We start from the raw sequence: 23,175 nt of genomic DNA on the forward strand, positions 1-23,175 counted from the left end.
TCAATCATCCTACAGTTGAGAATGAAAAAAAAAGAATAAAGTATAAAACCACAAATGCCAAAACGAGTACCAAGATTTAAGAATCAGGAAAATGTAACCTAATTTTATAAAGTATGAATTCACAGAATTCAGCACAGATGGTCAAAAACGTTTTCTTTTTTCTTTTCTTTTCTTTGTTTTTTTTTTTACAAAAGTATTTGGACAGAGGAAATTAAAGACTGAATGGACAAATATTAGAAGAACGTTTCTCAGTGTAAGGTACCAAATACTTTTTTCATTATCAAGAGCATATAACATGAACAGATACAAACATCAGTGCTCAAGGGCCAAGGCTGAAAATCTAACAGTGAATGGCTGTGATCTCCATGCTCTAAGGCTTCTCTCCCTTAAAAACAGATGTTTCTGTTTTAAGATGTTTCTGGATGGTGATGGAACTGGAATGTTGCTGAAGTACCTGCTTATTTAAACAACCAGTCAAATGTACACTAAACTCAGGAGTGTAGAAGTTGGAGATAAAGATACAGACAAATAGTCCTCTAACATGTGCATGAATATATAGGAATGTATAATGATCTTAAATGCTGTCTTTATGGGGTAAAGGCACAATCTGTCTCTCAAAAAGAAACACTGATTGCCTGACTGAAATACAATGATTACAAAACACAATTCAGTTAATTTACTATATGCTGTAACTTCATATGTGATGGCAGCTAATGATAACTAAACAAACACGTTTTGAATGATTATCATGAAGTTTGGGAGGCAAAAAAAGAGTTATTTAAAGAATGATAAATATAAGTTCTGTGCTATATGCAGTGTCAAAGAATGAGAAAATACAATATGGATAACTGGCTCCTATATGACAAAAGTTATCAAAAAGACTATACAAAACAAAACAAAACACTAATAAGGGTTTTCTCATTGAAGTGGAACTATATATAATCTAGTGATATGTTAAATGTCCCCCAGGCCAAGTTAGAATGAAGATAGCTTGATTGTAAGCCAGTAACTACATGGCAGCAAATCTTCTGGGTCCAATAGTGTCAGAATTAATGAGCGTTTCATAGTAATAGGATGACACAGGGCCAGATGGGAATAATACAATGTGAGCACATTGAGAATGTAATTATGGAGCCGCTACTGCAACTTGTCAAGTGTTCACATGAAGCTCATAAATTCTATTTGAGGAGAGGTTGATGACACAGGGACAACTGAGAAAAAACGATTCCCTGTATGATGATGTCAATACATGACCAATGCAAAGGGTTATTTCAGTCACTGTTCTGATTCAACAGGACAAAAAGGTCGAGAAAAAAACATATTGGTCAGCTGAATTTGCTGTTAAAACTTGATACCCCTCGTGAATTTTAAAATTACTCGTATTCAGACTGTATTGCTTGCATGACGTGTTCACACAGCAGCATGAAATGTGGGACACTCTCCTCTCTAACCTATATGTCAATCTAAATATGTCACTTGTACCGCTTTGCATGAGATGAGCTTTAAATTACAACTCCATCACATGCCTGGCACAAGCTCAAACATACTGTACACATGCAGGGCAGTTACACTCTGGGTGTGATTATTCTTGGATCATGCTCTCCAGTTTTGTTTTCTTTGGTTCACGATGGATGTTTGTACCAGACATATAGGTCTCAGAGATGAGGTTGCTCCCTCTGAATTATCGCTTTACTTGTCACAGGAGCCTGTGCATAAATCACATTTGGAGATCTTTGATCATAACTGAATGTTAGAGCTTACATATGCATACAGGTTTGTGAGTATGCAATGTATTAGATTTATTGCCAGTTAAGCAAATATTTATTTACTTCCCACTTTATTACCTGAGCCACAGAGCAGTCAATCTTCTGATTAGAAGATGACGATTTGACCCCCAACGCCTCCGCATGTGGAAGTGTGCTTGGGCAAGACACTGAACCCTACGCTACCCTCTGATACACCGATGTGTGACTGTTGAGGATAAAGGATTGCATTAATACACTGCATTCATTAAGTATCAAGTGTTTGTATCAATGGTGAGAGAAAAGAGATGAGAGAAAACTTATAAAGAACTTTATAGAATTTTTTTTTATGCATTTCAAGATGGATCCTACTGATACACGTTTTACATTTAAACTTATAATGAAACAATAAATAACTTCACCGTATTTTGTAACAAAGAATTTAAAAAAAAATGATGACAACATCCTGGAATCATATTACTCTTATACTTCACGGTATGATAGCTGGGTAATTGCAAGCTTAGATAATTTCAAAGTATAAGAAGCTTTTTATTAAGAAAATAAACTTAACTTTGCATTAAGTTTCTAGAAATCACCACAAATTCTTTAAGTAGCAAAACAAAGACCTGTACAGAGTGTTACGGGTTTATGAAAAAAAACAAATGATCAAATCAGTTACATTTATATGTTCAATAGTAACTTCTAAACTTATTGTGCAAACCTGAGTACTTATCAAGTCATTACATAAATATTTTCAAATCAAGGTTTGGTTAAGCAGTCACTCAACCAAGTACTTCCTCAGGAGAAACACATTTAATTCATTTCTTGCTCTTTGTCAACAAAGGGATCATCATCATTCCACTGCAGATCATTTCTCAGACATAATCATGTAGATTTTGCAGCAAGATTACTCCGGGTTCTCCGTATCTTTAACAGTGTCACATATCGTGACAACATTCAACAGATCATTTTACAGTTTTTTTGTTGAGATTCTTGCATATGATCCTGGACTTGTTGCAGTTCTCTTTTATATGTTACATTTAGATATGCCATGATTTGGTATCATTGGTGTCATCAAGAGTTGTTGGATCTTAATTGTACTTGCTGGTCAAATGAAACAAAATCAAGCTCATTTTAAAATGTTGAAGTATTTATTGACAGTCTCTCGCACAAACACACTTTCATAGACTTAAAATTATATATTTTTTGACAAGACTATGAAAATGGCACGCTTAAGTACATGTATAAAGATTACATTTATTATAAAAACATTGATCCAATATATTTCATAACATGTTGTTGAATATACAGAAGTCTCGGCGATGATTCCCTACACCGTACATCAAAGGTTAAGAATTTTTCATTGCTATCTCAGCCTAACGTGGCTTTCATTGTTCAGTATTTAGTGTAGGAGAAGTGACAGCAGTTAATGTGTATGAAATACTGGCATGACCTGTGTGTGGTCATTTACAGAGGCTCTACTTGGCACTCGTGAAATGATGCTGCGTGATGCACTGTGCCTGCTGGTGTGAGAATGCTTTGTGCTTGCTGTTGTGCTCCACTTTTAGTCCCAGTAAAGCTCATGCTTTACAGTAGGTGCGGAAGCGGCAGGAGTTGAGAGGCCCACCTGTCAAAGAAGGAAAGTAATCTTCAAGCCGGAGCCTCTCACATGTCAGAGAGTCACCCTTCAACCTAGAGGAAAGCTGTTCACTGTCGTCTGCACAGCCCAATATGAATAGTAAGTAATTTACAACGACGAGGGAACCTTACTTTGGCTATGCAAAAGGATTTTTTGAAAATGGATACTGACAACTAACACAGAATTTCAATTCATTTTACAGGGTAATGAAACTCCCATTATAAATGGCTCATTAACATTACAGTCACAATCAGTCCATAAAAATTCTATATGATGCTATTGAACGGAAGATGCAGTAATATATTCAGGTGGAAAAAGGCATTAAAAAACTCTCAAAAACCGAGCAGGTGAATACAACATTATGCACAAAAAAGGGCTGTTGGATCACCGACAGAAAACCAGCAGCTTGGATTCATTTTAAGCCTCGCAGCTCATCTGTTCTCTTCATTAAGGTGTATGAGGATTGAATTCCTACCCAGAAACCTGGAAGAATCTTTTTCTCAGTATTAGTTTTAACTTTATGCAACAGCCTAACCTCCCTCTGGGCGCCCTCATCAGTTACAATATAAAAGCTTATTATTCCGGCAGGCTGGTCGATGTAAACTCCAATTGTGGAGCAAAATGGGACATCGTTGATGTCTTTGTGTAGACCATTGAACCAGAACTGATAGCGCATTCCTGACCAGCACAGACCCCAGGACTCTTCATTTTCTCCAAGGTCGCATGGGCCAGAATTTGCCCTCCTTCCTGTGTCTTCATAGGTGGCTCCAATTACCACCCAGCCTGAATACTCCACCTCCCGGTATGCCCTGGTTCTCCAAATACTCTCTTTGCACAACACCTTTGAAAAAAGGAAAAAAATAGTTAAGATACTAGTCTCTTTACTAAATAGACTGTAACTGAATTTATACTACTTCCAGACTTACCTGTGGAGAGCATTCATATCTCTCTGGTCTATCTAGGACTGGACAAATCTCCTTAGTTTTACGACACACCATCGAACCACCATCAGAAATCCACAACATCTTATTGGCGGTCTTATCATCCAAAGACAAACTTATCCAGTCTAGTGGAAAAAAAACAATCAATTACACTTTTACATGAACACATCGACGGCAAATGTCAGAGAATATTGCTGAATGATGAAAATTATCATTAAGCTTGCTCATACACTTCATGAGCTCTGCTCGGCTCTGTGGCTCCGGTATGTCCGGCAAATAAACGCTGACTCTTTCTGCAAAGCAAGAAAACAAGTTTAAATTGAATCAAATATAATGACAATATCATGAAGAAAGCATGCTTTGTTGGTGCATTACTTGCGTTTGTCTTTTCATCCTTGTTGGACTTAATTTTCTTTCCTAAAAAAGTAAAAGACCAAAAGTGAAATTGGAACAGTTTTCCCTGTTTCTCTGAAAAACACAAACATATTACTCACGTGACGTGAAACGTCATCCTTGAAATTTGAATAAAAGCCAAAAGAAGCATTTTCACAGCAATCAGCATTGGGGATTCTAAATCGTCTACACTTGAGAATAAGAATATTCTGCATATGTTTATATAGAAAAACAATGACACCGAATTCTGTTGCAATCAAAATATTGGGGAAAAGATGTTAAATGTCACAAAAATTAAGTAACTTTATTACCTGCGTTTCAGGGGGTATGTTTTTTCTATGAATTTCAGTTTTGGCATGTTGCTCCTCAGAAGCTGTAAAGGTTTTCTTTTTTTATCAGTAATGTTGTTGTAACTGACTAAGCATATGATAATAGTCGTTTGAAAATCCTTGATCTATCTAACATAGCTAATGTCATAGTTTTAGATTACATGTTAAGAAATTTGTACCTGGTTTGCTGGTCTCAGGAAGGATGATTGTAGAACTGGGTCTACTCAGCATCATGAGGGCTTGTGCTAATAAACCACGTCCACAGACTTCAACTGATGCATCCAAAGAGATGGCGCAAAGTGTTTGTCTGCCACTTGACTTTTATATCCTCAGGAAAGATGAGGGTAGCTTCAGGAGTGTTTCAAAGAGGTGTTTGGGTCAATGGAATTGGGGCTCAGCAGGGGGTCAGTGGGAACATTTACTTGACTTTGACATATGAATATGAGGAGGACTAATGCAGATACTTGACCTCAATGAAACTTAAGGAGTGTGTTGAAAAGAGCAAGAAGACGGTTTTAAAAATGACTTAAAGGGATAGTTCGCCTCTTTTGACATGAAGCTGTATGACATTCCATACCAGCAATATTGTGTCCTGTGAGCCGAGATCCGGCCTCGTTTTGGTGTTGATGAAAGTAGTCCGGCTAGTTGGCTGGGGTTGCAAAAATAAAGCGTTTTTCTTCTAAAAACAATATACGTTCAAAAGAGTAATACATTGGCATCACAAAATCGTTGTCCAGGAAAAAGTCAGACCTCACAATCGCTTGGCGCTATTTTCTCTCCCTTCGTATCACTGCACGCTGCCTCCTGCCTACAGCCGCGCCTGTTTCACGGTGTTTACTGCTGGGAAGCAGGGGACTGCTCGGTCTGCACTTCGGTCTGCACTTCGGTCTGCACGGTCTACACCGTGAAACAAGCAGCACGCAGTGATACGAAGGGAGAGAAAATAGCACCAAACGATTGGGACTCTTTTGAACGCATATTGTTTTGAGAAGCAAAACGCTTTATTTTGTGGCCTCAGCCAACAACGACTACCTTCGTCAACACCAAAACGAGGCCAGAACTCGGCTCACAGGACGTAAGCCAATGTTCATGCACGACATTGCTAGTATGGGACGTCATACAGCTTCATGTCAAAGGAGGTGAACTATCCCTTTAAGAAACTGGTCTGGTTGGTGTCGTGAGCCCAGCTAGTACTTGTACAAGCTGCAGAACTGCTTTAAGAGAAGCACTTTTCACACAGCAATTACGCCTTATTAACACACACACCAAAAGGTGTAGTGTCCGATTAATTTGACTCATCTGACTTTACTTAACAGATGTTCAGTGGCTCCAGATAGGAGAGGAACAATGGTCACACACATAACCATTTGGAGCATAACATATTACTTAATTAAGTGCTTCCAGGGTCACAGCATATGTATACATTATATACTGATTATTGTGCCAGTTGACGGGGACGCACAGCACATACAGTGTTATCAGATATGAGAAGGTTTGACCCTATGTAAGGGAGAAGCACCCACAACATGGGAGAGTTTGCAGTGGACTTTGGGGCTTTGAAGATCTCTCCAGATTTGATGCATCAATCTGTAATTCTGATACGGGCCTGGTGGCCAATAAAATACTAATATGTTTGGCCAAGCCTGATCTTTAGCTAGATCATGAATTTTGGCTCCTACAGTCCATCTATGATTAGCTTCTATCCCTATTTAGACTTTGAGTTAGTGAGATGTATTTACTTAAAGGTGAAAGTAGCATTTTTTTTTCATTAATGAGATTTTATTTTTTTGGGAGCATTTCGTGCAACGTCACTTGAATATTGCTTAGTCTAATCTGCAGCGCAGGGAAGAAATGGCCAAGTTCAAAATCATGCAGCATGCAAACAGTTACTGCTTTCTATGATTTTTTCAAAACGCCAAACTAAGTTGTTTTCAGTGACTAAAGCTAACCAGGAGGCTATATCCTTAAAGGTGACCAAACAGAAAGTAAAATGGAGCATTTACACATTAAGGGTCTAAAAAGTATTGAGTAAAAAGGAAACAAACACAGGTCTCCAGGATAATTGTGAGTTCTGTAAGGCCACAGACAACTTGCACTCCTTTGGTGAGCTTCATGCAATGTTATGAGATCACGTCATGTCAAAGAGCATGAATTAATACATCAGGCTTTGAGAAAACAGCCTTGATGGAATGAAAATGTGTCTGTGTCAAATGTACACGTTGTGAGTGTTCTTAATTTAAGCATTTCACTTCATTTCACATTTCATCTGTTGATATTTAAAGTAACAGAAAGAGATGGAAAAAGTATTTTGTTTTATTATATATTTATTTACATTTTCGCATATTTGACATTTTACATACACTCTGTATAATTGTGGACAAATTTTGCAAACAGTAAACATAGATGAATAAAAATATGTACAAATGTATCATTAGAGGCCTTGACTGGTCCTGTAGTTTGAGGAAAGTCCATAAGAGTGGACAGTCAAATGTAAATTCTCACTGAATCCAGACCTGATTGCACTTTACTCTCTTTATTGAAAATTTGTTCAAATGTGCACCGTTTATCAATTCACTGTATGTCTCGCTTACATATGCACACATTACCCATGTGTGCATAATTAATGTGTGCATATGTAATGTGTGCAGAGGATATTGGCGAGTCTATCCTAAGTTGGTGATAAAAGATAAAAAATGATATGATCCCACATGTTGTGGTCATTCTGCATTTAAAGGTGCCATATTGGTAGATCAATTACAAAAAGATTCAAATGCTAGATTCTATACTGTCCTTCATTCTTCCTTCTTCATGATCGAACAGTGAGACTGAGTCCCCACCCAGAAACCTGGCATCATTTTCTCTTTAAAGGTGCTCCTAATCTGCTGCAAAAGTTTAACCTCTTTTCCTGCTGTGGCCTCCTCTCCCTCCTTCACCTCCTCCACAGCATAGAAATTAAGTATGCCAGCAGGCTGATCAAGATATACACCTATTATGGAGCATTTAGGAATCTCTGTGATGCCTTTGCTTTGTCCTTTGTGCCAGATACGATAGTTGGAACCACTCCATTCCAGACCCCAAGATTCCTCATTCTCCCCAAAGCCAGAGGGTCCATCGCCGTTCCTCCTTCCTGCTCCCTCGTATGCAACTCCAACCACAACCCATCCGGAAAACACCACCTCCCAGTAGCCTCGGAAACCCAGGATGCCTTCTTTGCAAAGAACCTTTAAGGACGTAGAATATCAATATATTTTAAAGGTGATTTCATATAGCTTATAGCATGTACTGATGTTCCCATGCACCATGGTGTGGTGATGAGTTCATGGTACTCCTATCTTATTTTGCATTACCTTGAAGATGATAAATTAGCAATGGATCAGTTTGAAATGTCACAGTTTGCAAGCAAAGTAATATAATAATGTCTTCATACTGTACCTGTGGAGCATACTCATATCTCTCTGGTCTGTTCAAGACTGGACAAGTGACATTATCAGTCATACGAGCTACTTTAGCACCGCCGTCTGTGATCCACAGCACCTTATTTGCTGTCCTGTCATCCAAGGACAAGTTAGTCCAGTCTGAAAAGACAGAATAAATAAGAATTTGAAAAGAATGCAAAGTGTTGAAGGGCAAGATTAGGTTAAGATAAGAGCTTATGTTCTTACATTTGATGAGATCAGCTCTGCATTTGGGTTCAGGGATATTTGGCTCGTAAACTGGGATTTTCTCTGAGGAGTGAAGTCATTGAGGCATTATTATTTTTAAAGCATTTAAAAAGCAAACTCTGCAAACCAGACACCTGTGATAGGCTGATTGTCTTACCTGCAGGCGTCTTTCCAGCTTTGACTTTCTTTACTGAAAAAAGAAGAAGATTATTTTTCGACCAGATCAGCCTGTATTGAGAGCAAGCTCTTGACTGTTATGAATACTACATGCAGAGGAAGGTGTCAGGTGTGTCCCAGCAGGTGATGAAGCAAGCATCGACAGAAAAAAAAAAGGTGTATACGTGGAAAACTATCTGCGTCTTTCAGATCTATACATCAGCAACTGCCTGCTTTCTGGAGCCTGTGGTTGATTCATTTCAGGCAGCTGGAAATCACTCAGATACCTCACATGATGTAGGGTTGGGTTCATTCACTCCAGAATGCTGTGTGAAGGAAAGGGAATCGCCTGGGAAGGGAAATCTAATGCTAACCAATGGGAGTCATACAAAAAGTTGCAAACTGTATTTTAAATTTTCATTTCAAATCACAAGCAGTAGCATTGAGGTAGAGTTTAAATTAAAATCGTAACTTTGCTTGAAGTAAAAGTTCATTATTTATAGTAATAATACAGTTCCAATAGAGGCTCATGGTACTCTCAATGTCTATTAATTTGGAGTCACGTGTATGCGTGTGGTCTCTGGTCTTATGTCAAGGATAGGGAACAAGAGGAGGGAACACTTAAACCTCAAAGCATTAAGATGTCAACACTGACATAAGTAATGAGTTTTACATATGTATCAAGGACCATCACCACCTCCCATGTAAACTACCTTTACATCTAAACATTCAACCATCTCAATTTTAAAAAACTGAAAAATGATCGTGAACTTTAAAATAAAAAACCTAAAACATTATCCAGTAGGTCATGAGTGAGCCGTAATTGCGAATAAAGAGAGCTCAAGGTGAGAGAGCAATCAGCCACTGCCTGTAAATCATCTTGGAGTCATTGTCAACATTTTTCAAACTCGTCAGTTATTTTTACGCCATGCGGTATGTGTGCCACATCCAAATGAGCCGATATTTATCCCTATGATGACTGGAGGAAGACAGAGACTGTGTGAGGATGTTTTATCACCTGTCTAGATATAGCAGAAGGTGATGGAAATAACTGCTTTGTATGTCCTCATTACAACCTGACACCGAACAAAACATTATACCTACAAGTCTCTACTGGGTCAAACTGTGAGGGGGATTGTTTTGGTTAAGTTGTAATGGGAATGGACAGAATATTTTGTGTTATAAGGGACTGACACCATCTGTTTTGATAAAGTGTGACTTTTAAAAGAAATGTATACTAAAGATGCTGGATTCAGGTTATCGATAGACAGCTATCTAACTAAAAGCCTATGTGCGTCAATCCTGCTGTCACGTCTTTTTATGACATTATTGCAATCTGCATACAGAATCTTAAATACATACAGTTTGAATATGAAACATTTTAAAGTCTTTCAAACCTTTGCTGCCATTAAGCACCCATCATAATGAAAAGTATAAAATCACTTCATGAGTTTTTGAGCTTTTCAAGCAGACTCCAGTGACCCATTCACTCAGAATGTACCTCAGAAAATAATAAAAGACTTAAATATAGATTACACAGTGAATGTATTAAATCAGGAAACCTAAAGAAAATCTGCAGTGTTAGATGCATAAAAACTCCATGATGCAACCTTTTTCAAAAGGGTTCATTTGACACAAGGCTAAAGAATTGTATGGGATTTTCCAGAAAAAGCTGTTGCATGAAAAGCTGACCATCAAACTCACCTTTATCTGACTTCTGGGATTCAGAGATGATTCTGTTGGCGGTAGGCATCTTGATACTGGCTTGAGGTTAAAGCTGCTTCAGTGAGCCTGTCTTGGCCTGATGTGCCGCTGGTCTCTCAAAGAATGACGAGTCTCCTTTGGTTGGAGAGTGTGACAGTTTAATGCTGCTCTTATATACCTTTTTTCCAGGTCAGAGGGAAAGGACCATAGCTGGAGGCGTACACGTGAGCATGACAACACTTGCCAATAGGAAAGAAGGAAAGGTCTGAGATTTGTAACTGGATCTGTGGATGTATGGTTTTACCTTAAAAAGGCTAGATGGACGCTTCAGTGTTTGTAGGACACTCCTATAACCAACTAAACCCCGCCTCATTCCCCATGCATCACATCCATTGACCTCATCACTTCTCACTATGACAGTGCTAATGCACCAACGGTGGATGGTATGGTTTGTGTAATCAAATACACATTCATCACTCATGCAGTATGCAGCTGTAAATGTGTAAATGCATAAATGTAACAAAATGAAAAATAGCACATAATTATGTAACTTTATTCTCAACTTGAAGATGTGTTGTGACAACTTAATTTTACAATATAGAAAAACAAAAACCTAAATGAATAACTGTAGAAACTCAACAAAGGCAGATGCTCCCATATAGGTACAATAATACAATTGATAAATACCAATTTAAGCTCAGTGGCATGAATAAAAGTGCTGAGCAGGGACTTTAAAAGAGGGTTCATTAATGCTGCTCTAGGTTTTTGTTTCAGTAAAAACTGCATCAAAACTTCTATTTGAATTTATGGGATAAGACATCAGTAAATGTGGCTGGAAATTATAGATAACACCCATTTGATGTTAAGTTAGAAAACTGCTTCAGCTGAATGAGAACATTAAATCCAACATATGATCTTATCACATAGCGTAAACCCCACATCAGGAAGATAAGTACGGCTTTGAGATTGAGGTGCAAAAACCATAAAAATAGATCTGCAGAGAGTTATAGTTAGATGAGTCAACATTTACAATATCCTTAACTATAGGTATTTGTGGCTTTGTGATGATGTTGGGAGATTTTTCTGGATTAGTTTGAGTCCCCTTGCTGCTTCAGAAGGAAGTCTCTGCAAATCAAGACAGAGCAGTTTTGAGCGATTGCCTTTATCATATCGCATGATGAAAAATTCTGTCTTTAAGCAAAGAGCAATGGGTTTCTTCCAAGGTGCCAGTTTCTCTAATCATAGATCATGGTCGGTCACTGAATGGTTTGTTGAATATGAAATTAACACGAGTAGTGATATGTTATGGGCCTCCTAGCTCAAGTGTTAGAGGTCTCATCCACCATGATTAAAAAGAACATCTTTTAGAGGAATTGCTTATCCATGACTCCAGGAGTTTTGAATTGATTCTAAGAAGTATTAAAGCCACTCTGGTGGTCAAACACTTTACTTTGGCACAACATACGTGGGTGTATGTGTATAAGCTACAGCTCAGTTTAACTTAGATACTGTATCTGTTTCTTGACTGGGGCTTCCTTGGTTCGTCATACCAGAATTAACTGCACTCTTACTCTCACTCTTACATGATCATGACAGCCATTTACCATCACAAATGCCTTAAAGCACATAAACTGCGTTAAAAGAAAACATGGTACTGGTCATAAACCCTATCTTAGCCCTCCCGTGCAGGTGGTGCGTCAGAGGTGTTCCTGGAACCCTGCCAAACCTCATATCAAGACCACTTCATCCTTCTTATGTTCCTGCCTGCCCAAGCAGTTGACTGACTGACTGTGGCACTGACTGCTGTGCAGTTGACATACCAGACATGTTTCAGAACTGTCCTAGAGAGCCAAATGGGACTGCGGGTAATGGTTCTGCATGTGCGTCTGAGTTCCGCTGATTCACCTCTCAGTCATAAAGCAGAAGCACAATGCTTTTAAACCATGATGACAGACAAGCAATCACTGCCACGGGACTGCAGTTTCCATTCCCTGAGACTTTCTAGCGATCTGAATTTGATGTGAAATTATGTAAAAAAAATTCTATCTAGACTGAAAAAGGACATAATCTATGCTTAATGGGTATTACTCGCACATCTGTACATTACACACTTCTGTTTGTGCAATTTCCCTTAGGCTGAGTGCAATATTTTAGCAACACTTTTGCACTAAGTGCATTTTATTTATTTTTTATATTTTTTATATTCTTTATTCCGAGTGCTGGCACATAGCACTTCCATACCGTTTTTATATTGTACAGTCTGTATAGCTTTATATCTGTATAGCTTGAATATCTAGCAATCTAGCAATGTTGACCGGAAGTCGAGGAACGACATTTCGTTGTCAAAACTCACTTGTGATTTTTGTGCAATGACAATAAAAGAAAGTCTAAGTCTAAGTCTAAGTCTATTAAAGTGGTCAAATGATGAAGATTCAAAATCTACCTCCAAAAGAAGTAAAGGGCTCAAAAGGAACCTGAAGCACAGCTTCCATTACATGTTAGAATAGTTATCAATTTGAACTATGCAACCATTCCTCAAAAGCATATTGTTGAACTCCATATCAACTTAAACGCTACAAAGCCAAAAAAGCTAAGAAGTATGTTCTTCCCCCTTTGATTGTTCCTCCCTCTGTTTTGCACAGATTCTCATTCCTGATCTGGTATCAATCTCCAAAATATGTGTTTGATTACAAAGAGACCACAGGGTAATTGTAACAACTAATTCAGAACCACACAGATGAATGTAGGTCACTGGGTCAGAAGTTGGCACTGACATTCACATCCTAGTATTGCAGGCTGTGCGGCATGCTTATTAGAGAATTTTTTTCTTTAGGAGTCCTAAGGGGGCATTCCAAACCCATATCCATCTACAAATGGAGAAGATGTTTGGATAATCTTATGCTACTGATAGATGCCAGCATTTGGGAAAGACCAAAAAGCAAAAAATAATAAAGAAGCCAACCAGCAGTTGGCAGACTTTGTGAACAAACAATTGTGGATGATGAAGAGTGGGGTTGATTTAATGGGTATCCATCTCCTTATTTTGCTATCTGGATTTGTGGTTTTGGGTGATTAGCTTTTGAGAGAGGGAGGAGTTGCTAGCTTGAAAAATCCCCATATCATGTATTCTCACATTTACACAGAAAAAAAACAAAGAAAATAAAAGCCCATGAAAATCAATAGTCATCTTCCTGTACATTCACAGGGCATCTCCAACATGCCAGTTTTCTAGAGAAAATAAAGCTAAATGTACCACAAATTGACACAATCTTTAAAACAGACTCCGAGATAGTCCTGCGAATAACTTATCAGAATTTTAAACATATTGTGTGCCTTCTCTTCATAACACTTTTGTCCTCGCTTAGAAAATATCCCAGACATGCAGAGCTGATTATTTGCTTGCTTTATTCTGCCAAACCTGTCCCTCCATTCTGTCATGGCTGTACATTTTCCACACACTACAGATTGAATCAGCCTCTGACGACAAGATGTCCAATAAGATTGAACTGATCACAGAGTATACATCTAAGGTGTCAAACTGTCCTGTGTTGGAAAGACAAGAGTGATATGTATTTAGTCATAAACATAAACATAAACATAAACATAGGTACATGCCCCACAGGTAAGCTCTCAGCTGTAGTCGCAAATCCAAATTCTCTGCACCCGACTGTTGTTCAACTAGCTTTATCCTAGTTTTCTTGACGGTTCCTTGTAAAGCAGTTCATTTGGGCTTCAGAACTTACTGGGAAGTGACATATTCATGTTGGTTTGCAGTCTTAGTCGGATGTGAAGGGGCAAGGAGGAGGGGAAGTGACTGACTCTGCAGGCTGGGAGGAAATGTGAAAATGAACACATCAAAAGTCTTGGGTGTGGTGGATCCCACTATCATGGGTGGTTCAATTGCAAAAACACAGTAATCTGACATTCTCCCCAGTGCACCACCATTGGCGTGCACCTTGACCATCCAGCTGGTGTCATAAATGTTTATGCAGTTAAAGTGGGAGCATGTTATGAGCTCCTTGAAGGAGAGAGATTTTCTGGTTTGGACAAAATTGATCACAATTGACAGTAAGATTAGACTTAAAACTTTCCTATTTGATCACGATTATAGTTAGGGATGGTTCAGGTGACTCTGAAACATCCCATAGTTATGCTGCTGTCAGCCTAGACTGCTGGAGGGCTTCCTATGATACACAGACAGGGCACATCCCAAGGCTGCGGATGTGGAGATGCTCTGACCCAGCAGCCCAGCAATCACAATATGGCTTGAATCCTTCAATCCTTGCTTGAAAAGTACATTAAATGGGTTTTGTATTGATCAGAAGTTAGGGTAGCTCTTATTCTATTCTATGTTTTCATGTAAAGCTGCATCGTTTCATGTTATACTCACTGGATGAGCCATGATTTATAAATACAAGCTTATACCACTGGAATAATAATCCATCAATGTCATGTGAGGCACTCAAGCTGTTCTATACATTCAGCTGTTCTAGATCTTTTACTCTCCACCTTCCCCTGTTAACACCAGGAAGAGGAGCCAGGGGATTAGACTGGTGTCATAAAAGGAGATCCTGAGAACCAATAAACAAGGCTGCATGTGAGTACACAAATAGTGCCAGTGAGGGAGGATGAATGTGATGCAGGAGAGGAGCTGACAAGCGAGACAGATGATAGATGATGGTGGTCACTCAATTCATTGATAGGAATTCAAATTAATTTTCTCATGATGTATTTTTTACAATTTTGATGCATGGCTTGACTGTGCATAGGACAAGACAGTTTAAAGTGAATTATTGGAAAAGGTAACCTACTTTCTTTGTGTTGTTTATCTGTCCAATCAGACAAAAGTAACACTGAGAAAGCAGGTCAACTGTTTCCATTCCAGCCATGGACAATTTAAGAGGTTGATGATTGCCTGAATTTCTTTAATTATAAAAACTAAGTTATATTTTCAATTTTGTCTGTAGAAATCACATTGAATCCATATACATATATGCTCATAACAGCCCAGTTAATATGAACATAATATGCAATTTGGTTCACCTGCAACACAGATATCCTAAAGGCTGTTTGCTTGGGTCCATAAAAGCTGTTGAAAATATGATGATAATAAAAGCGATTTTGGTCATCTAAGCCTAATGTTCACTTTGCAAATCAAAGCATAAAAAATCTGTGACCCATATTATAACTTCAACCCAGACTTTGTCTCTCCCCACTGGTTTTCAGTAGTAACAACAAGATGTCCTCTACAAAGTTTCCAGAAGTACGATAATTTTCGATAATAATGACTAAAAAAACATGTTCAAAATATATGATCTTTCCAACATTGCTTCCATAAGTGTAAATTGCATAGGTCATTGATAACAGCACATTTTTGTTTAAAAAGCCTTGAATATGTTGCTGCTGGACATGGAGCTAATCTGAATCACTTTTTTACGAATCACAAATTGAGCCTCTCATTCAAACTCAGTCCAAAACAACTACACTCTTATTTCAAATAAGTCTAACTTCAGTCTCTCACAACCATTTTGAAACCTAGTTCACAGTCATAGTCCAAAACAGTATTTTTTTTTATCTGCTTGTAGGCTATTGGTGAAGTCTCATGTGAGCCAGAAGTAACTAGTGAGATCTGAGCCAGGAGAAGTATCAGCAGTAACAAGCTGAGTATAAATTCAGATCTTATCATTTAGTTGTCTGTCTGATGCCTTATTGGCTTCAGTTATTGAATAAGATCAAGCTTTAAGTAGTTCCTTGACAGTAAACATTATTACTGCAGCAAAACTAAAAGCTCTCGCAATATGCACAGCTCTGAAGATATAGAATTCATCCTACACATGAGCATCATGCATGCTTTGTTTCAAATTTACTGTGGAAACTGTTAATATGTGCAGATTTTGACCTTCTAAGTAAAAATTTCATACTATAGATCAAAGCAACACTTCTTCTTTTTTTGGCCTCTCCCTTTTATCAGGGGTCGCCACAGTGAGTCGAACTCGCATCATTGATTTTGGCACATGTTTTACACCAGATGCCCTTCCTGACGCAACCCTAACCATTCATCCAGGCTTGGGACCAGCACTAGAAACACACTGGCTCATGCTCCCCTGTGTCTGGGCGCTCACACTCACACCTAGGGGACAATTCAACAATTAACCTTACATGCATGTTTTTGGGGGGTGGGAGGAAGCTGGAGTACCTGGAGAGAACCAACAGGGAGAACATCCACACAGTTGGGAATTGAACCTGAAACCCTCTTGCTGTGAGGTGACAGTGCTAACCACCACACCACTTTGCAGCCCATTGATCAAAGTAAGCACAAATGTTTTTAAATGTTATTTAGATTTTTTTTTTTTTTTAAATCTGTACTTAAAATTATGATGGTCTGTGGTGATTGCTTGTTTTATTTGTTAATCTGTTTTTTTTTTAAAGGGTTTTAGATTTTGTGTTTGGGCTGCATGGTGGTGTGGTGGTTAGCATCGTCGCCTCAAAAATCCCAGCTGGGGCCTTTCTGTGTGGAGTTTGCATGTTCTCCCCATGCATGCGTGGGTTCTCTCTGGGTGCTCCGGCTTCCTCCGAACATCAAAAACATGCGTGTTAAGTTAATTGCGAAATCTATATTGTCCCTAAGACTGAGTGAGGGCATCCGTGGTAATTTGTCTCTGTGACTACTTTTACTTCCTTTTGATGGAAAGCCAACATTGTGCTTTGTAGGTTTTAATGAAAGTCTCTTTACTCATTCATCCTGCCTTCATATCTGTGAGTGTTTCCTTCGGGTATCGCCATTACAACAAATTGTGATAGGTATTGATCCTGTTGCTGGTCAGTGCAACAGTTTTTTAGACTCTTTCAGACACACTTTTAACCTTTTTTATTTGCTATATATCCTCAGCAAAATCATCCATCAATGTTTTGGCTAAGAGTTTCTGCTTTGAATCAGCACAGCACCACCTACAGTCTCAGAAAGGCAAGATGTTTTGGACAACGGGATTAGAAAAAATAATCCTGACTATTTGTGGTATGGAGTTTTATAGCTGCTGTGCAGTGAGAGACCGCGGAAATTAGAATAATACAAGCTACAAGGAGAAGTTAGAACAAAGTTGTTAGGAAAAGCCGGGAGAAGGAGAAGACGCTCTCTTTTGCTCTTTTTATGAAGATGCCAGACCTCACATGTTCTGTTTATGGCTGTGATAGCACAGAATCAGATTATGTAAGACTTCATGTTTTACCCAAAGATGTTAATCAATGGCAGGAGTGTGGTGTGAGTTTATTTTATTTTATTTTATCATTGGTTTCCATTTAATGCACTGCAGTTCTGAAAATTGTTACATGTGTCTGCAACATTCCCATTGGACCTCTTACAGTGATTACCCAACCAGACATAAGTCAGAAAAACTTGCAAGTGGCGCTATATGTGAATACATCTGATAATCCTCCATTGCATGTCTGGCAAGTGTGCATGTTGATACATAGTATTAGTACCCAGGCTCCACCCTCGCAGTGACGCAACACCTTCGGCTCTGCTACACTTAAAGCCATAATGTGTAATATTTCACGTTGTCTATTAACAAATTTGAGTCTTATCATTCACAAGTATTACCTCAATCGTTATTAATTACCTCCATCACAAAAGTGCAGTGTTCTTATATTCTTTATATTCAGCATGCGAATGTACATAAGAGTGTTACACCCCAATGGATGTCGCCATGTTTCTCCGCCATTTTTAAACTACGGGATTTGTAGAAGGACATGTCATCAGCTTCGCATTTTCCGTTTACACATTGGAAACGGAAAATGCGAAGCTGATGACATGTCCTTCTACAAATCCCGTAGTTTTAAAATGGCGGAGCGACATGGAGACATTCATTGTCCGTGAAATATTACACATTATAGCTTTAAAGGCTCTAGCATGGTTGCCGCGTCTGCTAGCGCGAGCGGTGTTGATGACGTCACGAGTTCGTGCCCGCCATAGGACCCTATATAGTGGCGCAAGTCGTTGCGCGCCAGTAGTTGCAATTTTCTCCGTCACAGAGGTGGCGCTGCTACGTGAAGGTTACCTCTACTCTACAACCACGAAAGTGGAGAAGAAAACAATGCCGCTGTCAAGAGCAAGAATACTGTAATTAATGATACTGCTGCAGTTTTCGGATCATTTTAATTTTTTAATTCAGTTAATAGAGGTGAAGGTTTGAAGCCCCCGGCATCAACAGAGTCTCTGCCCTCTTCTTTGCCTTCACGTATCTGTCCCGTAGCTTCCTCCACACATTCTTACAGAACTCTCCCTCTTTCCCCAAAGTTCTGCCCATCTCTGTGCACCAGTTTGGGGAGTTTACGTGCTCCCTGTGTTGTTTCACTGCAGTTTCGTACAGCTGCCTGTACAAACGCACCTCCTCACTGAGCCTGGTCTCACAACGGTCTATCCGGTTCGTTGTGCTCGGCGCCGCCAAGTTACAAAAATCGACTGGTGCACGACAACGCGCTGCGCCGTCTTTTCAAGGGAAGCGCCATGCCTGAAACGTCATTTTGACGTCACGGTGCGACACCGCCGTGACAGACGCGGCAACCATGCTACCGCCTTACGGTAGGCGTCCACTATTCCGGCACGTCAAGCCGTATCCAACGCATTCAATTCATTTTCAATGAAATCCGGCCGATCGTTGTCGCCGTGCTCGCAAAGCATGCTGGGATTCCGGCACGGCGAGCGGCGGACCTGCGGCACGTCAAAAAGTTGGGCTCGGCCAAACTTTATGCAAATTTGCCACGGCAGACGGAGTGCGTTATCCAATGGCAGTAGATCATGTGATCTCCTGCGTCTCAGCAGCAGCAGCAGCACAGCAGCTCTCCTCGCTCGCAGATCCGGATCCATGGTACAATATGAAATAATGTTCCATTGCTGACGATTTATACACATTAATTTCCCTCCAAAACTCAAATTTTTAGAGGGAGAAACTTCGGTTGGTTAAAATCACAAGTTATTTACTTTCCCCCGGAGCCATTTCACACGCCCCTCTGTACACACCCACTGTAGTAGCAACACGGCGACAACTAGGCATCCAATCCGGCGAGTTACGTTGACGTGCCGGAATAGTGGACGCCTACCCTTAAGGCTCTAGCGTGGTTGCCGCGTCTGCTCGCGTACAAGTCGTTGCGCGCCAGTAGTTGCAATTTTCTCCGTCACAGAGGTGGCGCTGCTACGTGAAGGTTACCTCTACTCTACAACCACGAAAGTGGAGAAGAAAACAATGCCGCTGTCAAGAGCAGGAATACTGTAATTAATGATACTGCTGCAGTTTTTGGATCATTTTAATCAGGGCTCTCAAGTTTTCAAGTTTGCTTGGAGTGAGATTCGGGTGGGGCAGGGGCCGGCCGTGTGCGCGGGGGTTTCTTTCATTTTTTTTTTTTGGGGGGGGGGGGGGTCCCTTGCAGTATCCCATCGCCATAAACTAGCTACTTAAAGAACAAAGAAATTGTTTTATTTATACCAAAATCACAAATCTTCACTTTTACACTAAATTCTGCTATATTTTAAAATAAATTGTTTTAGGTATGCAAAGTCTTAACAAACAAAAAAAACAGACAAATTAAATTAAGAAAAACAAACGTAACCCCAAATGGGCCCCTTGAGCAGTCCCTCTCTGTGTGTGTTTGTTTATGAGACTGGTTGTAGTAAGTGTTTGTGGCAGATTTTGATGCTTGATGACTGATATTGGGGGCTCCCATTTAAAGCACTGTGGCTCAATGTCAGCCATTTTCACAGTCATGATGGATGACAGAGTTCCATTCAGAGCCAACGTGTTCCTGGTCTTGGTTTTATTGAGCCCCACCATGGAAAAAACCCTCTCTGCATCAGCATTTCAGTGCGGCAGAACTAATACCAGTTTGGCAATTGTAGATAGCCTTATTGGGAACCTGCTCATACCAGTCACCTTTGAAAAGAATTAACCACGGAAGCCTAATTACACTCCTACATATTTTTCATTTTTCATTAAGTTCCTCATGTCAAAGGGTGTGTGCTGAATGTTTAGGTCTACTACTCCAAGGAACACTTTAATCGGCAGGTATTGGTCTTTTACAAAGAGTAGGAATACTATAGTAACTAATAAAAGATTCAAATAAATAAAGATCTGACCTGCTGATGATCCTGACGGTTCTCTTCCACCTCCAGCTCGTCTACAACTTCTGCACGCATTCAGACCATAAAGGTTATGTCCGCTGTGCATTCATGAAACGCGTGCTTGCAGCTGAAAGCTATTTCAGACCTCACCCAGCAACAAGAAATTCTGTTTTCTGATTGGCTGAGAAATTCTATTTTGTGATTTGCCGATGGGTTGCTAAATCAAGACAGCTGTACCAGAGCTATCGTTCTGAGCTAGTGATGGGATTTTCGGCTCTTTTTCGAGATGCGGCTCTAATGGCTCTTCTTACTGTGGAGAGCCGGCTCTTTCGGCTCCCAAACGGCTCCCCATATATATATTTTTACATTATTAATTAATTAATAGCTTAAACCTAATTTTATAACATTTTGTTTCATTATTGACATTGTTAAGCACTTATGATGAGTAAAAATGCTGAATGACAATGCTTTATAAATAAAAGTTTTATTATAACCACTTAAATTATCACAAAATAGCACCACTTCCACAAAAATAACCTTAAATAAAGTAAACAGTTATAAATACAAACACCCACCACAATACGAAAAAGTATCAAAGCAGCTTCATAACAAAAAAGGTGCCACAATACAATGATCAAATACAGTGCTATTAAATTAAAGTATAAAACTATGAAGGATAAAAAACATGGGAACAACAAGTTTTGAACCACTAGAGATGAAGAACTCACTGTAATAAATCACTCAAAGACTTACAGATTGGCGTTGAGAAACACCAGGTGTTTAAGCTTTTTGTTTTTAAGTTTTTAAGTTTTAAGGTGTTTAAGGGAGGGAGAGGGAAGGGGAGAAGGGAAGGGGAGGGGGAGGGGGAGGGGAGAGACAGCGAGGTACCGAGGTACCGAAGGACAAAAAAAACGATGTGGGGAAAAAAACTGTCGGCTCTGTGGCACTTGCAGAGCACAAGCACAACGACAGGGAGGCGGAGAGACAGCAACATACTGAAAAAAAAACGGCTCCCAAATAGGATCCCAAAACGGCTCCCATTGTGGAGCCGGTTCCTGTCGTTCACTTAAAAGATCCGGCTCTTAGAGCCGGATCGTTCGCGACCGACACATCACTATTCTGAGCTGTACGAGCGCACAGTAACCTGCCATTGACTCGTTTCTAGTATCGGCCATTAGAATTTCTGTGCGACGAAGTTGATCATTTCTCAGCGTGAGAAATGGCATGTGTGGTGTGTGAGCGTGTGAACTTGTTGAAATGCGTGTGTCTCACGCTCATTGCGTGAGACTTGAGAGCCCTGTTTTAATTTTTTAATTCAGTTAAAAGAGGTGAAGGTTTGAAGCCCCCGGCATCAACAGAGTCTCTGCCCTCTTCTTTGCCTTCACGTATCTGTCCCGTAGCTTCCTCCACACATTCTTACAGAACTCTCCCTCTTTCCCCAAAGTTCTGCCAATCTCTGTGCACCAGTTTGGGGAGTTTACGTGCTCCCTGTGCTGTTTCACTGCAGTTTCGTACAGCTGCCTGTACAAACGCACCTCCTCACTGAGCCTGGTCTCACATCGGTCCATCCGGTTCGTTGTGCTCGGCGCCGCCAAGTTACAAAAATCGACTGGTGCACGACAACGCGCTGCGCCGTCTTTTCAAGGGAAGCGCCATGCCTGAAACGTCATTTTGACGTCACGGTGCGACACCGCCGTGACAGACGCGGCAACCATGCTACCGCCTTTACTCAGGCAAACTGCTCATTCAGGTGGATTCGAGTTCCCGAAAAAATGGGAACTCCACCCACTTTGTCGGGAAGCAATCAACTTTGAGCAGCGCCAACGGCCCAGGGTAGAGGCGTGTTCAAGGTAGTGACGTGGTGAACTGCCACTCAACCCATGGATTGTACACGGAAGCGCTTCATTCAATATCAACATGGAGCAGCGTCAAGCTTTTGACACTGCTGTAGATGCTGTAATGAAAGTGTTCGACGGGAGATTCTCGTTAAAAATCGAGCAAAGAACAGCCCTTGAATCATTTCTTGACAGGAAAGACGTTTTCGCCTTGCTCCCTACTGGCTTTGGTAAGAGTTTAATCTACCAGTTAGCCCCGCTGGTAGCTAAATCATACGTCAGAGGAAAGAGTGGTGTGATTGGCTCAAGCTTAGGCACAGCCTTTTCTGGCCACAACCAGTAGCAACCCGAGGGAGGCGGGTTGACCAGGCCATTTCGAATCGTATTCGTTATGGTCTAGGTCAGACTAGAATCTCGAAGAGATTTGAAAGTCTATGTTAATCAGGCTATAGTATTAGCTGGTTTGTGCTTTTTTCTGCTAGCCTTTAGTTTTGCTTTCTACTTGCCCAATGATTCTCCGGCTCCATCAAGATACATATAGTTATAATATCAACACAAAACTCTAATTAGGTAACCTCATTTGCTCTTCTCAAAGCTCTGTAAAAAAACAGAGCTATTTCTACAGCATAAACTCAGCAATGCATATTCTCTCCCTACACTCTA

The 23,175-nt window shown here is 40.0% G+C and overlaps 2 protein-coding genes across 2 annotated transcripts; both read right to left on the minus strand.

The window, feature by feature from the left end:
• Nucleotides 1-3,793: 3,793 nt before the first annotated feature.
• On the minus strand, nucleotides 3,794-5,278 carry LOC142374528 (tripartite motif-containing protein 16-like protein). The gene is made up of 4 exons (XM_075458246.1): nucleotides 5,224-5,278; nucleotides 4,553-4,615; nucleotides 4,308-4,447; nucleotides 3,794-4,222 (listed from the first exon to the last, which is right to left on the minus strand). The coding sequence occupies exons 1-4, from the start codon at nucleotides 5,276-5,278 to the stop codon at nucleotides 3,794-3,796; spliced, it is 687 nt and encodes a 228-aa protein (XP_075314361.1).
• A 2,558-nt stretch (nucleotides 5,279-7,836) lies between these two features.
• LOC142374529 (stonustoxin subunit beta-like) lies at nucleotides 7,837-10,615 on the minus strand. Its single transcript, XM_075458247.1, has 5 exons — nucleotides 10,567-10,615; nucleotides 8,864-8,896; nucleotides 8,707-8,769; nucleotides 8,477-8,619; nucleotides 7,837-8,265 (listed from the first exon to the last, which is right to left on the minus strand). The coding sequence occupies exons 1-5, from the start codon at nucleotides 10,613-10,615 to the stop codon at nucleotides 7,837-7,839; spliced, it is 717 nt and encodes a 238-aa protein (XP_075314362.1).
• Nucleotides 10,616-23,175: the final 12,560 nt, after the last annotated feature.

This window comes from Odontesthes bonariensis, chromosome 23 (genome assembly GCF_027942865.1).
Source record: "Odontesthes bonariensis isolate fOdoBon6 chromosome 23, fOdoBon6.hap1, whole genome shotgun sequence".
Classification (NCBI taxonomy): domain Eukaryota; kingdom Metazoa; phylum Chordata; class Actinopteri; order Atheriniformes; family Atherinopsidae; genus Odontesthes; species Odontesthes bonariensis.

Bases quoted from the DNA above. Each gene is read 5' to 3' on its own strand.
- LOC142374528 (XM_075458246.1), bottom strand. From the start codon at position 5,278: ATGATGCTGAGTAGACCCAGTTCTACAATCATCCTTCCTGAGACCAGC. The intron at 4,448-4,552 runs GTATGAGCAAGC...TTTTTCCACTAG, and splicing joins CCGAGCAGAGCTCATGAAGT to ACTGGATAAGTTTGTCTTTG. The intron at 4,223-4,307 runs GTAAGTCTGGAA...CTTTTTTCAAAG, and splicing joins GATATGAATGCTCTCCACAG to GTGTTGTGCAAAGAGAGTAT.
- LOC142374529 (XM_075458247.1), bottom strand. From the start codon at position 10,615: ATGCCTACCGCCAACAGAATCATCTCTGAATCCCAGAAGTCAGATAAA. The intron at 8,897-10,566 runs GTGAGTTTGATG...TTCTTTTTTCAG, and splicing joins ATCCCAGAAGTCAGATAAAG to TAAAGAAAGTCAAAGCTGGA. The intron at 8,620-8,706 runs GTAAGAACATAA...CTGTCTTTTCAG, and splicing joins CAGAGCTGATCTCATCAAAT to ACTGGACTAACTTGTCCTTG.